The sequence below is a fragment of the Natator depressus genome, chromosome 1 (assembly GCF_965152275.1).
Source record: "Natator depressus isolate rNatDep1 chromosome 1, rNatDep2.hap1, whole genome shotgun sequence".
NCBI lineage: Eukaryota > Metazoa > Chordata > Testudines > Cheloniidae > Natator > Natator depressus.
In genome coordinates this window covers 336,506,661-336,522,480 of record NC_134234.1, presented here as the reverse complement: position 1 = coordinate 336,522,480, position 15,820 = coordinate 336,506,661, and the positions used below count along the sequence as shown (strand labels likewise).

Here is a 15,820-nt window from a genome sequence, read left to right as displayed (position 1 = left end):
TCAGTGTTTGTTTTTAGTAAGATCTGTGATACTTATTCCTCATTTTAAAAGTTTATCCAATAAGATTAGAAACGTAGGTGAAAAGGTTGACCATCTGCTTCACTTTGTCAAGAAAAATACATATAAAACCCTGGTATTACTTTTGAGAATTGTAAGATACAAATAGAAACTCTGTGGGTTTCAAGTCTTTAGATCATAAATTTGATCTTTGCAAGAGGAACAGTACAGAATCTTAGATGTAATAGAATTCTCTTCCAGAAATACTTACAGGAAGATTATTAAAATACTCCAGATATTGACATTGTCTAAAGAGATCTACTTGTGCATATTTCTATAAAGGGAAAAAAAACACCACCTTAATACACAATATTACCATAGCTAGGCCCTATTATACTATTGTAATCATAGCTTAACCAAGAGCGGTGATTAACGATGGCAATTTATTGTATCTGACGAGGGGAGAAAATAGGAGATGTTGTCGTTATCATAAATCATATCATAAATAACCAAAGAGAAGCACTCAGAAAGCTTGTGTGGTGTCAGCAGCAAGGCCTTTCAGGCACGTTAGCCCAGGATGTAGCCATAGAAACCCCAAAGTCATATTGTTATCTTAGTCTTGCTGCAGTTATGTGATACAACAGTATTAACATATAGATTAGGCCATTTATAATACTAGGTGTCATTTCAGGTTGGCTTGCTTATATAGCATTTTAGTTTTTTATTGTGCAGAATGTTAAGGAAACACTGCATTTTTACAGGTCAGTATATAGCGATTTATAACACATCAGCTTCACACCTCTGTCGGTCCTGCTAATGTACTCTGTTATTGATTGGTTGTACTATCTGAATTGTCATTGCCTAATTAGCTTGTCTTTGCTAATAATTTCATTTTAAAACAGTCAAATATGTTCTTTAAAGAAAGAAAATGTACACCCATGTGCATGTACTGTACTGAGTTGTGTGCAGAGTGTCTTTCTATTGGAGCATAGGTAGGACAATGAAGCGAGGGAATTAAGCTATTACAAAAAGCGTGCAAAATCTGTTTGTATTTGTAATTTGTCACTGAGGCCTTTGGCTCCAATGCTGTGTATTTTAGAAATTGCCTCCGAACAAGGGGACTTTCAGAGTACACTGTAGCTTGGATATCGCAGGGAAGAAACATTATCAAAAATTATTTGGAATGATGCCAAACAGACCAAAAAAACCAACAATAAAGACCGTAGTACAATATTGTGTTGTCTATAGGGAGACTGTTCCCAAGCTTTTTATTTTGTGGGTCACTTCTTAAGATAGACATCTTTTTATGGGTCCTTTCTCTTCCAATCCATAGCAGCTATGGGACTCATAATATTTTATATATATATATATAATATGTGTATATAAGGCCTATGTTATGGGGGCAAAGTAAAAGTAAATTCTTTCCTCTCTGGGACCATTTTATTTTTTAGTACAGATTCTCATATTTTTGCCTGCAGTATATTGCACAAACGTAGGATGTTTATTTTGTAAGGTTAGATAGAGATTGTGAACTTCACTGATAACAATCTGCCATACTTTGTTTTTCACTCCTTACCAGGAAATTGGGTGTGTCATTTAAGAAGTCTGGGTAATGTAGTCTGACAAACATTTCCTGTTGTGTGAAATATTGTAATTAGAACCACCACTAGTGGGCATTCAAAAAAACTATGTGCACGTATTATACTTACAGCTGAAAGCTCCCAATGCTCTAAACTCTTAGCCATTTCAATTTATTTCTGGCTTACTGTGTATTTGCTGCTACTCCTGCTTTGGTCTCCACAAATTTGATTGTGCTTGACTTTATTCCTAGGCTTGGCAGATTCAATTTTTTAAAATAATTTCAACATATATCAGTGTTTTAAGTATTTTTTTTCAACTTTTGTCAATTTAAATGTTCACAGTTGCAAGAAATTATGAGAGGGGTCAGAAAATAATTATTTAATGACAGTAGACGTTGACATTCAAAAAGTTACATCTTTATAACGGTTAAAACACAAATAGTCAACTTCATATGTCAAAATATACAGTGTAAATATCCTTAAATGGAATTCCAATAAATTCTCAAGCAGCATTTTTCTTTCTTTGCCTATTTGTACATTTCATTTATTATTGATGGAATTGGTTTGTCTGTACAGTGAAATTGACATTTACCAACAAAAATCTATTCCTTCCGTTTATACCAAAGACACTTACAGAGAACTGACAGAGAGCACAAAGAAGGCATGCAGGGTGAAAAGTGATGTTGTTTTTTATCTTAATTGGTCTGGAAATTCATAAGTCATGGAGTGGGCTACAGTCAGCATCAATGTTTGAAGACCAATGGATGTTTCACCACTGTGACAGAAGGGGCTCCTTACACCACCTGGAAGTACTTTGACATCTTGAGTGCTACGGGTAGAGGATTGACAAAGGAACATGAAGCCTGTCAGCTCTGTTGAACAGCTTCCAGTCCAGCCCAGATTAATACTAGTGACAGAAAGTTAGCATCTAAACATTTGGGCCAAGATTTTCAAATATGACTATTGTTTTTGGATGCCCCAATTTTTTGGTTATTTAACTGATACAACTTAAACAAGGGCTGATTTACAGAAAGTGTTGAGCACCTGCTTTCTGAAAATCAGGTTCCTTTAAGGTGTTTAAGTTAGGCACCCAGAATCACTAGCCACTCTTGAAAAATCTTGATTTCAGTATATATATGTGTGGTTTCAATCCAGTGGACAGATGTCTACATTATAACGACTTATCACAGATGGAGGGAACTTATTGGCAGGCTCAACACAAACCTCAAGTCTCAAAGAAAACAAACTTCCCTTCTTCCCTGCCCCCAAAGGTGGTCCCGAGAATGACAGATTGAGGAACACTAGTGGTGTGGTGTGAGGGAAGTCTACCAACACTGTATCTATTTTGTAGATAAATTGTTGGCTTCGGTCTCTAATTCTGGTCACTTGGTACTTTTGATAAGTAGTGAAATGTACTAAATACACAGGAGTAAACATGGCATCATTTTAAATTCATATTTCACAGTAAGAATCTTGGTGAGGGAGGTTTAGATTTAATATGCTTTTAGGAAGTCAGGATATTATTTTGCTACTCTTCTATCAATTTCTTTTAGTGAGTACAAGCACATTTTCTAGGGAAATGCCATAGTTATTACAAGTTAGAGAGAGAAAAGCTATTGTGCCATAAGAAAACAACATTCAACTTTTAACAAATGTCTAGTACTTTGATTTAGATAATATAGTGGCTGGGATGTTATAGTTATGATTCATTCTAAGTCCTTGTCTTCAATAGCTTAAAACTTTTCCCCAAAATTATCTTTTGGCTTAATCTCATGCTCTATCTTGGGCAATAGGTGAGTGTGTGTGTTTTTGAGTTTGAAGAAAATTGTTCAGCCATTATTGAGTCAGGGCATGAAAAAACATTTTTCACATGTTAGGAAAAATTGCCAGTTTCTTTCTTGCTCTTGGCTAGCTTGAAATTGGTTCAGAATATAAAATTTAAATCTTGACCTGGAGCTGGTCCTCAGTGAGGAATGTGTGCTTTGTCAGGTTAGAGGAAAATGATTAGGAAATAGAGAGTGAGTATTTCTGTTTCAGGTCTGCTAAATTACCTCCGTTCATGAATACCACATTCACTTAAAATTAAGAAATGTACAAGTGAAAATAGCATACCAGACATGTAGGGTCTGCTGTCTACCATGCTAATCAAAATGTAACTCTGAATAGAGCTGAATGTTTCTTCAGCCTTGAGACTCTCTCTGCACACAGCCAGCTGGTCCTCCTATGTAGCCCGTTGAAGGAAGGAACAGAAAGGGCTCAACAAGTCTGCCAGCCTTATTGCCAGACTCTGACATTTGCAATCTCAACACTTGGGTGCTCCCCCAGTGCACTACACAGTGGGAAATACCTGCAGTGAACAGTCCAGGATGTTAAATAAATGTGCCTTTATTTAGCATCTTTGCACTCTTTTAGGAAAGAAAAGAGTGCAAACTCTGCTAAAATGTTGTGGGTAAGATTTTAAATATAAAAAAGACAAGCATTTACCGATCTCATAGAAACTATCTGATCTCTTTAACATATTTTAATAATTTATCTTACTGGGTCTGGTATGGTGTATTTCGGAGGTTAAAGCTATCACTAAATATAATAAGACAAAATTCATGCAAATAAGCAGTGTTAGTTTATATGGAAACTAACTGCCTGGCCTTTTTGCATTCAATATCTTAACAGTAACATTGTATCAGTTTGTTTTTGTTCATAATAGTAAAAGCATTGTTGGTATGTTCTGTTCAGTGTGTATTGTCTGTCCACCTCTGTGCCAATATCAGAGGATATGATTCTGCCACAGCTCTCAGCTGAGGGACCTTTGTTCTACATAGGTACATATTTGACTTTTATCACCACAGTATATGAGCATCTCACAATAATTGAATGATGTTTGATTCTCCATTTGATAAATGGGAACTGAGACAGGTTACGTGACTTACCCACTGTCACATAGTAAGTATGTAACTGAGCCAGGAGCTGAACAGAGTCTTGTTTCCCGGTCCAGTAGTATGTCCGCTAGACTCTCCTGCCTTCAGCTTGTGAGCTTGTGCTCTGAGCTCTGGAGATCCTAAGTATAATAGCTGGTTATGTCCAAAAGTATGGTAATTGTATATGTATGTCATTATTTTCCCTACTTGAAGTATGAATGTAGGCTGTTGCATCCCTCTTAATTCCAGAGTTTAGTGCATTCTCCCCTCAATCTCCTGCCTCCCCATTTGATAGCTGCCTGCCACCTTTTCATCTTACCGTCACCTGAAAGAATAAAACTCAGCCTTCTCTGTATTAGGCAGCTAGGGGTTGCTGAAAGAGTAGTGCAACTAGCCCTACCACTAGCCCTGTCTCAGAAATCAAGACAGTTTCTGTGCTACTGTGCCTTTGTGTCAACTTTAAGGACAAATAGTCCTAACGTCACCATGAACTTGGAAACTCATCATAGAAGTGCTGAGAGCTGCTGTCCTACTGCTGAGCCACAGCCAAATTAACAAGATATGTATTCAGAAACCACTTGGCCTTTAAGAGTATGTCAACACAGCAGCTGGGAGGGAGGGAGACACATGCTAGCTCTGCTCAAGCTAAGTGCTGAAAATACCAGTGTGGCTGCAGCAGCACAAGCTAGCTGCCAGAGGGGGTCAGGAGGGTTTGTACTTGGGCAACTACCCCAAGCCACCACCCAGGCTGCTCCTGCCATGCTGTTATTTTTAGCTTGAGCTGAGCTAATGCATGTCTGTGTACCCGCGCTGGGAAGCATTCCCCCCAGCTGTTCTGTAGACATACCCTAGCAGTCCATGTTGCTGTACAGAAACATGGTGCACAAAGGAAGAAACGTTGTGCCTCTTTAAATGCGTTTGTTAAATAAAGTTCAGCAGCTTTAATCTTTTGCTGATTTAAAACTGTTCAGCTTAAATAAAAAATTCCAACATTCAGCAAATTAGACCATCATTTAAAAATGTTGACGCTTTCTTACTGCTTGTACTGACACTTCTCTAGTACCTTCTATCCAAGGATCTCAAATACTACATTTATGCTAAGCCTTACAACATGACTGGGAGGTAGGTGAAATTATCCTTATTTTACAAATGCGGAAACCAAGGTACATAAAGATGGTGACTTGCTCAAGGTCAGAGAGCAGTTCTGTGGCAGAGCCAAAATAGACCTCAGATCCCCTGGCTCCCGTGCTTGTTCCTTAACCTAAAGATAATCCATCCTTCCTTTCACGAATCTGAGAGACTGTCCACATTAGGTAGGATCAGGCAGTGTACAAGCTTCCCTCATCTCTCTTCTAATACACTACATTCAGAATTGCTGTCCTTTAATAGTGGACTTCACAAGAGTAGTGGGCTGACTGCTGTCTGATTGTTTGACATGGGTGGTGGAGAAATTCACATTCACAGTCAGACTGAGAGCACTGAGCTACATTTGAACCAAGATACTATAGAGGTGAACAGCTAGTATAATAAACAATTTCTCAGTATAGCCTTAGTAATGCATGTATTAATATTGATTCAGCACTCTCTTGACTTACAAAAATATCTGTAATCTTGAAAAACCTCCCAAACAGCTCTAGTCTCCTTTCATTGCAGGAGAGAGTTATTAGGGCAGATGGCTGAGGTGATATCCATTTGACCTGTAGATGCTGACTCAGGAGCAGCAGCGTTCATAAGGTGGTTGTAGATAGAAGGAGATCACAGCAAAAGAGAGTTAAAAGCAGTTCAGTTTACAATGGATTGCACACTGAATGGTGCCTGGTAGTGACTGATATAGCTAAGGGTGAAAAATAGTTGCATTATAATCCATCCCCCCCCCATTTTCAAATACTCATAATATTGTCAAGCAAATTACCTTTTCAGAGTGACATTTTTCCATACTTGATCTTTGCCCCAGTGCGCATTTGTTTGAACGAAAATGGTCCGATAGTTTCTGACTGAGAGGACAGTTGAGAGATCAGACTTTCTCTATTAAAAAATCGTGCCTTTTTTTCCACCCAGACCACAGCTAAAATGGCTCAGGTATGAAAGCTGCCCACTGGCAGGAAAATAGCCCTCATGGAGGATCAGTACATGGCCTTGTTCCAAGTGAAATTTGGGTTTCATTTGACTGAAATATGGGTGTTTCCAAATTGCCACCTGAGCAGGTCCAAAGAGCACTGTGTGTGTCAGTAGTAGGGCTGGCCGTAAAACCCCACTTCCATTTTACAAAATAAAATTTGAGGTTTTGACATATTTTTGTTCCATCATAGAATAAAAACTTGAGAGCTTTTGAAAATGTTCACAAAAAGAGAGACTGACCCATCCCAGAATAGCCAATAGTTCAGTAGTTAAGGCATTGATGTGGGAGACCCAGGTTCAAATCTGTACTCCAAATCAAGCAGAGCAGGGACTTGAATCTGGACCTCTCACATCCCAGGCGACTGCCATAAACATTTGTCTGTTGGCTGTTGTAGGGTGGGGATTGCTGTCTCTCTATTTGGTTCTAACCAGAAATTCCATACTGTACCTGAGAAACCTTCCTGACAAGTTTTGTTGAAACAGGCCATTTCCATAAAAACATTGTTCCAACAAACCAGTATTTTCCAATGAGAAATGTTTTGTCAGAAAAATTCCCAACCAGCCCGAGTCATTAGTTAAATGCTTATGAACCTCCATAGTCCCCTGAATTGTTCTGAACTTGCCCATACAATTTTCCAGGCAGTCACAGTTCTTATAAAAAGGATGGTGGGTTGTTCTCTTACCATGGCTTCATGGTTTACAACAATGTGCATGAAAATAGGAGCCAAGAGGCACTCAGTTCTAGTCTCGCTTTTACAAACTGAGCTTTAATAGTCTCTGCACTTCCCAACCCTCATTTACTGAGACCTCACTCAAATCCCAGTGGCGATAAAATATTGTCACCCTATTTTACAGATAAGGCAACTAAAGTTCCAAGGGGTTAAGTGAGTCACCCAAGGTCATGTAGAAAGTATGTGGTGGAGCTGGAACTAGACCCCAGATATCTGCTGTGATGGACTGAAGGACTCAGATTGAATATGTAAACAGGTTGGAAATGTTTAGGTACTGCTCTGATAGATGCTAATAAAAGACCCTAAGATGGGTAGGTTATCTCAGACCTTCATCTCCATCTGAGTTCCATTTATTGGCTTTCCAGACAGGATTTCAGAAATGGAAGCTTCTTTGGCTGCATATGGACTTTATGTGTCTTGTAGGAGTAGGGGTTTGCTCTTTGTAATTGTACAAAATTCCTGCCTCCATTCCCTAAACTGTTATGCAGAACCGTATGCAGCGTTGGCTATTCCCCTTAATTTCAGAAGCTGTTATAGTTCCATGTTGCTGTATGGATATAATGTGAGAGGTGCCTGGGATGAAAGAAGTTCTGTCAGTGTCAAATATTCCACCATTCTCTGTTAGGGCATGCTATATCGGCTGTTTAATTGGGATACTGAGTGGAAATCTTTGGCACGGGAATGATTGGTTTTCCTAGTAAATATAAATATCTTTCAAAACCCTTTTCAACCTATGAGCAATGTTGGTTGCTGCAGCTTTTTTTCTTGTTTTCAATTAGTGCAAAATATACTTCCACATACCTAATTTTATCCATATAAAACATTTTGTGTCAACCCTAAAAGGAGAACGGTAACATTCCTTGCCTCTCGTATCATTTTGGATTTGGCTGTGTTGTGTTTTCACTCTTGTAACCTTGATAAGTAGATAGTTTTGACTTTAAAGTGCAATGTTGCTGTTGAACTTCATCTTGTTTTCTTTTTACTTAGGGTATTTAAAACAAAAATAAACTGCTGATGGGGACCCAGGCATAATGGGCCTGGGAGGAAATAGACACAGCACCCAACAGCGTGGTTGCCATCGATGCTGTATAATCATCTAATATTTATTCCTCCTTCATCTCATGCCAGTTTGGAACATAAGGGCAGAGCTTATTCATACAGCAAGGCAGACAGAGATTGAAACTGATTTGATGATCCTGAAACATAAACCATCATTTAGATCTATTTGTAGCCAGTGCAGACTCAGTCAACAGTGATCTGTCAGTTTTCCCCTCTAATATTTAAAAAATAGGATGTGAATGCCCAGCCAAGCAAACCTAACTCCCTGACACTTTCTGTTTTTCATGGAAGGCTTTATACTCAAGCAAAGTTTCCACTCTGGGCTGGCTGCTGTAAATCCTCTGGGCCCTGGCAAAAGCCAGAATTGCCAGCTTATTTTACTTAATTTGTGATGCTGGCAAGATTCAAGCTTTAGCCCAGGACTCTTGACTCAACTCTCCTAAATCAGGGTATTGACACATTGCAGTAAAGAAACATCAGCTCAGAAAACCTGAAAATAAACTCTTCCAAAAGGATTTTTTTTTTAAAGAGCATCTTATTAAATGGCTTTAAACAACTCCAGCATTTTATTTCAGTTTTTAAATATTTATTAAAAAGACAACCTGCTCATTTAAAAAAGGCAGATTTTTTTATACTTCACTATAATAAACAATTTGTACTGTGTCCTACATCCAAGAGTCTTAAAACACCTTCCAAAAATAATATAAACCTCACCATACCGCTGTGAGAAAAGATAAATGTACCATTTTTGCAGCTGGGTAAACTGAGGCATGGAGGTTAAGTGAAGTAGTGCTTGTGTACATGGGGAAAATTTACTTATTTAAGAGTGTCCACATGGGCTATTGTACTGGTAGCAGTATGATCACATCACTATAGTTATGCTGGTAAAATTTCCCCATGTACACAAACCCTTCTTGGCAGACAACAAATATTATGGGTAGAACTTAGTCCTCTGTTTTAATCATTAGGCTATGCTGTTGCAAGAAAAACATGGAGAAAGTATGTTTAAGTGGACAAAAGGTCTCATGTCGGGAGCTATATGCATGGTGAACAAGAAGTATACAAATAGTTTATTGAAAAGCATGAAAGAAAATCATATATTACTCCTGTAAGTTAACTGACCATCAAAAATCTGTGGGCATACAAATAAGGGATACATTTAAAATGTACTGGATTTTATTTAATTGGCTGTACACTTTGTGATTTGTTTTATTATAATAGAAAACCTTGTTACTATTCCACTCCCCCCCCCCCTTTTTTTTTTAAATGAATCAGCCAGGTGCTTGTGTGTGTTTGTAACCCAAGCAACTCCAATGGGTTATAGTGAGATTCTGAGAGGGTGAGAAAAACTAATATGTGATTGAAAACTTTCTTCTTATGGTATACAAAATATTTGGATGCAATATCATTCAGTGATACCAATATCATTTCACTTGTGGGTGAAGTGGCAGCTATATTTTTGGATGAGCTTTTAGCACTCACTAAATGTCCAAAGTCCTGACAAATTGACCAAGTCCTATTCATAGAACAGGTGAAGCAAAATACAGCAGCAGTGGAAATTCCCTTCACTGCCCTGTCAACGTGCCTCAAACCTGTTCTGGAGGGTCTTTCTCTATGGGTGAGACATACCTTCAAGCCCATTTGATCCTTGGTTTGAGACTTCCAGCAAAGGTTCCAGTTTGTATCAGTTGTGAGGATGGATTTTGTGTTGCAGACAGATGTCTACCAGTCACTAAATGTAATTGCTCCGTTTGCTTCATGTAGGTCACGGAACAGCTAGCAAATGATGATAACGTTGAGCCAAATACAGTTTGAATACTGTTTTGATGCTTATTCATTTCCAATCATTTATTTGTTCCTGTATAACATATTTTAACATATTTTTAAAGTATCCCAGTAACTTTTTTTTATTTCTTATAACAGAGGAGGAAGAGGAACAGGTACCCACTGATGGAGGTACATCAGCAGAAGCCATGCAGGTTCCCTTGGAAGAGGAAGGAGAGATGGAAGAGGATGAGGCAGTTAATGATGAAAACTTCTTGAGCAAGAGACCCTTAGAAAGTCCTGAAGCTGAGGAAATGCCTGCTATGAAACGACCAAAACTAGCTATCACTAAAGGGGACACCATTGAAGGAGCATTGGAACCACGTGAACCTCTCAGTTCAATAAACACTCAAAAGGTGCCACCAATGCTTTCTCCAGTTCATGTTCAAGATAGTACAGATTTACCCCCTCCTTCACCAGAACCACCAATGTTGGCTCCCATTGCAAAATCACAGATGCCAGCTCCTAAAACATTAGAATCAAAACCATTTGCACCTAAAACAAAGGCCAAAACTGGTTCTCCAGGACAGAAGACTAAACTGCCTAAAGCTACTCCAGTGCCAGTAGTTATTGGAAGTCCCATACGTTCACCAAAAACTGGATCCAAAGAGAAAAAATCACCAGGTCGTGCCAAAAGTCCAAAAAGTCCTAAAAGTCCAAAGGTTCCAGCTCACGTTTCCCAAGTGGCAGTCAAGCCTGAAACCCCAAGTAGGACCCCATTGGCTGCATTAAGTGAAAAGATGGGAAAAGAGAACATCCAAGTAAAACAAGGGCAAACACCACCTGAGCCTGGGAAACAAAATAGTGAAAATCCATCTAAGAAAGTGGCAGTGATGGACAAGACCATTGATGATTCAATTGATGCTGTGATTGCCCGTGCATGTGCAGAACGAGAACCTGATCCATTTGAGTTTTCCTCTGGTTCAGAATCAGAGGGGGAAATTTTTACCAGCCCTAAAAGACTTTCTGTTTCAGAGACTCCAACTCCTAAAGCTTCTATTTCTGCTAACAGTCTAAATAAGGTAGGAGCCATCCCACTGCCACCCTCAGGTGGGACTTCAAGCTCAGACATTTCATGGACAATGGATGACTCAATTGATGAGGTCATTCGAAAAGCAAAGATGGGGTCACCTTCTAATCCGCCTCCAAACTTTCCTTATTTCTCCTCTCCTTCTGCTTCACCACCAACACCGGAACCTCTGCTCAAAGTCTATGAGGAGAAAACCAAGCTGGCTTCATCAGTAGAAGTGAAAAAGAAGCTGAAAAAAGAGCTGAAGACAAAAATGAAAAAGAAAGAAAAACAAAAAGACAAAGAGAAAAATAAAGAGAAAAGCAAAGATAAGGATAAAAACAAGGAGAAGGATAAAGACACAGGAACCAAGGAAGCAAAGTTTCAATGGAAAGACCTACTCAAAGATGATGACGTCGATCCCTATAAGTTCAAAATGAAGGACTTTGATGATGTCGATACAAAAATGAAGTTGAAAGATGGCAATACCAAAAAAGAGAGAGAGAAGCATAAAGATAAGAAGAAAGATAAAGAAAAAGGAAAGAAAGATAAAGATAAGAAAGACAAAGAGAAAATTAAAGATAAAGGTAAGGAAGATAAGATAAAGGGTCCCTCGGCACCTCTTGTGTTGCCTCCCAAAGAAATTCCTTTGCCTTTGTTTAGCACCCATACCGCCATGAGACTTCCTACCATGTTGACTTCCTTGTCCACAATGCTTCCCGAAAAACTGTTTGAGGAAAAAGAAAAACCTAAAGAGAAGAAGAAAGACAAAAAAGAGAAGAAGAAAAAGAAGGAAAGGGAGAAGGACAAAGAAAAGGAAAAGAAGGAGAAGGAAAAGGAGAGAAAGGAGAAAGAAAAGAAAGACAGAGAAAAAGAAAAACACAAACATGACAAAGTAAGCTGTTTAGATATTAACAGCATGTTACATGTTAGAAAAATTATTTACATTTGCTCCCACACTTTCTCATCACAACATTTTGTTTTCCAGGAAAATTCAATGGAAAAATGCTTATAGATAACCTGGCTTTATTTTATGACAAGTCACCCAAGTTAAAAGTGGGTATGATGTACGTTTCTGGGTTTGTCCAACAGTACTGGACAGAGCCACTGTAGTTTTAGATTTGCCAAATGTTTGTTTGAATTCAGTTTTTCAAAACTGAAGCTTGGGATTGTCTGAGGCCAGTTTACATCTGACCTGAGCTACCAGGGTTCCAACATTGACCAACTGGCCTTTACTGATAAAGGTGACTCCTCTAGGTCAGAATTTAGACAGATTTACAGCACTGTGTAAAGAAGCTTACAATAGTCATTGCTGCACATTTGTTCCATAGATGAATAGACTTCTGATTGTAGGGCCATCAATACAACAGCTTTCTCGTGAGCTCTAAATTCAGTTTTATAAAATTTAACTGTTTTTTGGAGTTAGTAGAATTCCACAGCTTACTGGAAAAATTGGTAGATATAAGGTATAATGATAAGCAGTGTTAGCTTGAATTGTGGATTTAGTCATTACTTACCTATCCAAGTTCTAGTTGTTCTTCTGAAGGCAAAAAATATTTCTAAATAAGCCTCAGGTTCCTTCCTCCTATCTTCTCAATTGTACAGTATGGCCACAAGTTTCTCTGTTAGCAAGACATCAAACGTGTTTCCCCCATTAGAGCAGAAGAACATAAGAATTGCCATACTGGATCAGACCAAAGGTCTATTCAGCCCAGTATCCTGTCTGCCGACAGTGGCAAATGCCAGGTGCCCCAGAGGGAGTGAACCTAACAGGTAATGATCAAGTGATCTCTCTCCTGCCATCCATCTCCACCCTCTGACAAACAGAGGCTAGGGACACCCCTGATCAAGTACGGTAATATTTTTTTTTTCAAAACATAGTCATTATGGCCTAAATATTCAAAAGTGGCCTCATTTTGAGTGTTTTACTTTAGTCGCTAGCGCCTGATTTCAAAGTGATTGAGCACCCACAGCTCCTATTGACTTAGGAAAGGCTATAGAATCATAGAAATGCAGGGAACTACTCCATTAAAGCCACTTTCTATCCAGCCCAGCTTTGCGGCAAGTACACATAAATGCCTGATCTTGGGAGTCCACCATTGCAAGAGATTACAGTCTGTTGTCTTCTTTCTAGTGTTTGAGCAATAAATCTTGCAAAAGTTGGCAAACCTAGCTTCTCAGTTTAGACTCTAGACATTCTGGAGAATTAACTTCCCTCATAGAATCATAGGACTGGAAGGGACCTCGAGAGGTCATCTAGTCCAGTCCCCTGCGTTATGGAGGACTTGATGATGGTCAAGGTTTTGTTCTACCTGTCCATATTGATTTATCTGACCATTGGGCCACTGCAACATACATAGAATACGTTTCATGGTTTCTTTAGTCTGTATGCATGACACCTCTTCCTCTGTAAATCTGGGACATTTTGGCCCCAAAGATTTTAACAACGAGTAAAATGCAGACAAAAAAGATGTTGGCCTTTCTTCACACATTACATGGCCTAATAAGTACATAACTATTTTTATGTTTTCTGCTTATTTCTGTTCTTAATTTACTTTAGAGCAATAGAATGTATACACAAAGGAGTCTGAACTATTAAAGATTTGTTATAGTCTCAAATATAATGTATATATTTTAAGGAAAGGAGTTCAACAGTAATAAAAACTTGGTCAGATTAAATTGACAAAGCTGCCCATTACCTTGGCAAAAAGTCCCTGTCAAAAGATAAACTTTAAAGCTAGAATGCATGAAAGACTCCCTAGATAGAATTAAAATTTAAACTGATTCTTGATAGATAAGCTTTTTTTAAATCCACCTCTTTGCTGCAAGTCAGGATTTTAAAAATAAATTTCCCCTTTAAATCTCTTGAGCGATTTTCATTTTTTGCAAGGCCGCACTGCTGGTGTCCTGGAAAAATGGAGAGTGAGAGCTTTATCAGTTGGTGCCCTGAGGTATGTGGCAAAGAAGCTAAATCCTTGAAGATTAGCAAAAAAAATGCAGCACATGGCAATAAGGGGCTTATATGACTACTAGTATTAGTTCAGGTGAAAGAAGTATTGCTTATACATAAAACTGGACAAATCCACTGACAATGTATTTTTAGTTAGCTACAAAGGAGTCTTATATTGCTGGACTTTACCTCTTTGGTGATTTGGGAAGCTTAGTAATCCACTGTAAATACTCTTCTGCTGGCCCCAATTCCCAGTATTACTCCAGAATGCTGCTCTTTCATTTTAACCCCTAAAATCACATGTTTCCTTAATTTAGCTTTTGGATCACACAATGGCTTACTTAACCAGCAGTTGTGCTGTAAGTGCAAATGATCAAGTTACTGCCTGGACACTTAACATTCCATGACGTGTCAATTTAAGAGAAATAAGAATGACCTGAAAGATGAGTGGTGTTCGTAGGAAGTCTCTCCATATTATAAACTTGATTATTTTTTTAAAATGTCAAATGTGTTAGATAATGTAATAAAGGAGTTAGTGAATGTTAGTGTGTTTAGAAAAATAGTGTTAGCACTAGACAATATATGGCAGGGATTAGCATTTCTAATTTAGAGTACTTATGTTTTGTTATAACCAGTTTTTGTTAAGTAAGTGTGATTTCATACCTTAGTTTTGATTTATATGTATACATAAAAATCAAAACTATTTCCTGCAACTGTATGCCAAAATGGTTAGCAGATAAATTCAGGGCAGTCCACGGTATATTGCATATAGGACAAAAAAAGAAGTAGCACGAAGACTTGGCATGCTTAATGAGTAAAGGCATTCAGTCACAAGTCCTAAGAGGGAGAGGGGGGAATGATGATGATGATTATTTAGGACTAGATTGTGACTATGTGATCTGCCACGAGCATTGTTATGCTGCCCCTGGAGTAACCCAAAAGGGAGATTGTGATTTAGTTTCCCCACTGCTCCAGGGGGAGTAACTTGCATTGTGTATAGATCCTGCACACCGACAGATCTATGTGGTATGGAGGGGAGCTCTGTGGAGTCTACTTCCCCTCCCCCACAGCTACCTGTGATGCTGGTAGCTGGCACAAAGGAATAAGGGGCTCTGTATTCCCGATTGTGCTGCCACACAATCCAGGCCATGATTTGACCCTTATTTATTTGTTATAGTAGCACCCAGAGACCCCAACCAAGATTTGGACCCTCTTGTGCTGGGTGCTGTGCACACACACAGACAGTCCCTGCCCCAAATAGGTTACACTCTAAGTAGTCAAGACAGACAAATGATAGGCATGGGGAATTGCAATGATTTATACAAGGTCACACAGCAGATCTGTGGCTGAACCAGGAACAGTACCCAAGTCTCTTGAGTCCAGTCCAGTTCCCTGCCCACTGGACCAAACTGCATTTAACGGAGACAGATAGAAAGCAATTAAGAGAGACACAAGGGGGAGAGAGAGAGAAAGAGAGAGAGCAAGGCCATTCCACACAGCAGGAACTGCAGAGAAGAAAATGCCTTGTACCAACTTGTGAGGAATGGCAGAAAGGAGATATATAAACAAAGGAGTAGAGAGAAGTCTGTGATATATAAACAAAGGAGTAGAGAGAAGTCTGAGGTAGAAGCATAAGA

General features: G+C 38.8%; 1 protein-coding gene across 2 annotated transcripts in view; it reads left to right on the top strand.

The window, feature by feature from the left end:
• TAF3 (TATA-box binding protein associated factor 3) overlaps positions 1-15,820 on the top strand; it is a 137,191-nt gene that overhangs the window by 97,981 nt on the left and 23,390 nt on the right. For both annotated transcript variants that reach the window (XM_074942670.1, XM_074942669.1), the window contains exon 3: positions 10,324-12,128. In XM_074942670.1, the coding sequence (XP_074798771.1) occupies positions 10,374-12,128 (1,755 nt within the window). In that variant the 5' untranslated portion in view covers positions 10,324-10,373. The remainder of the gene's footprint in view (positions 1-10,323; positions 12,129-15,820) is intronic.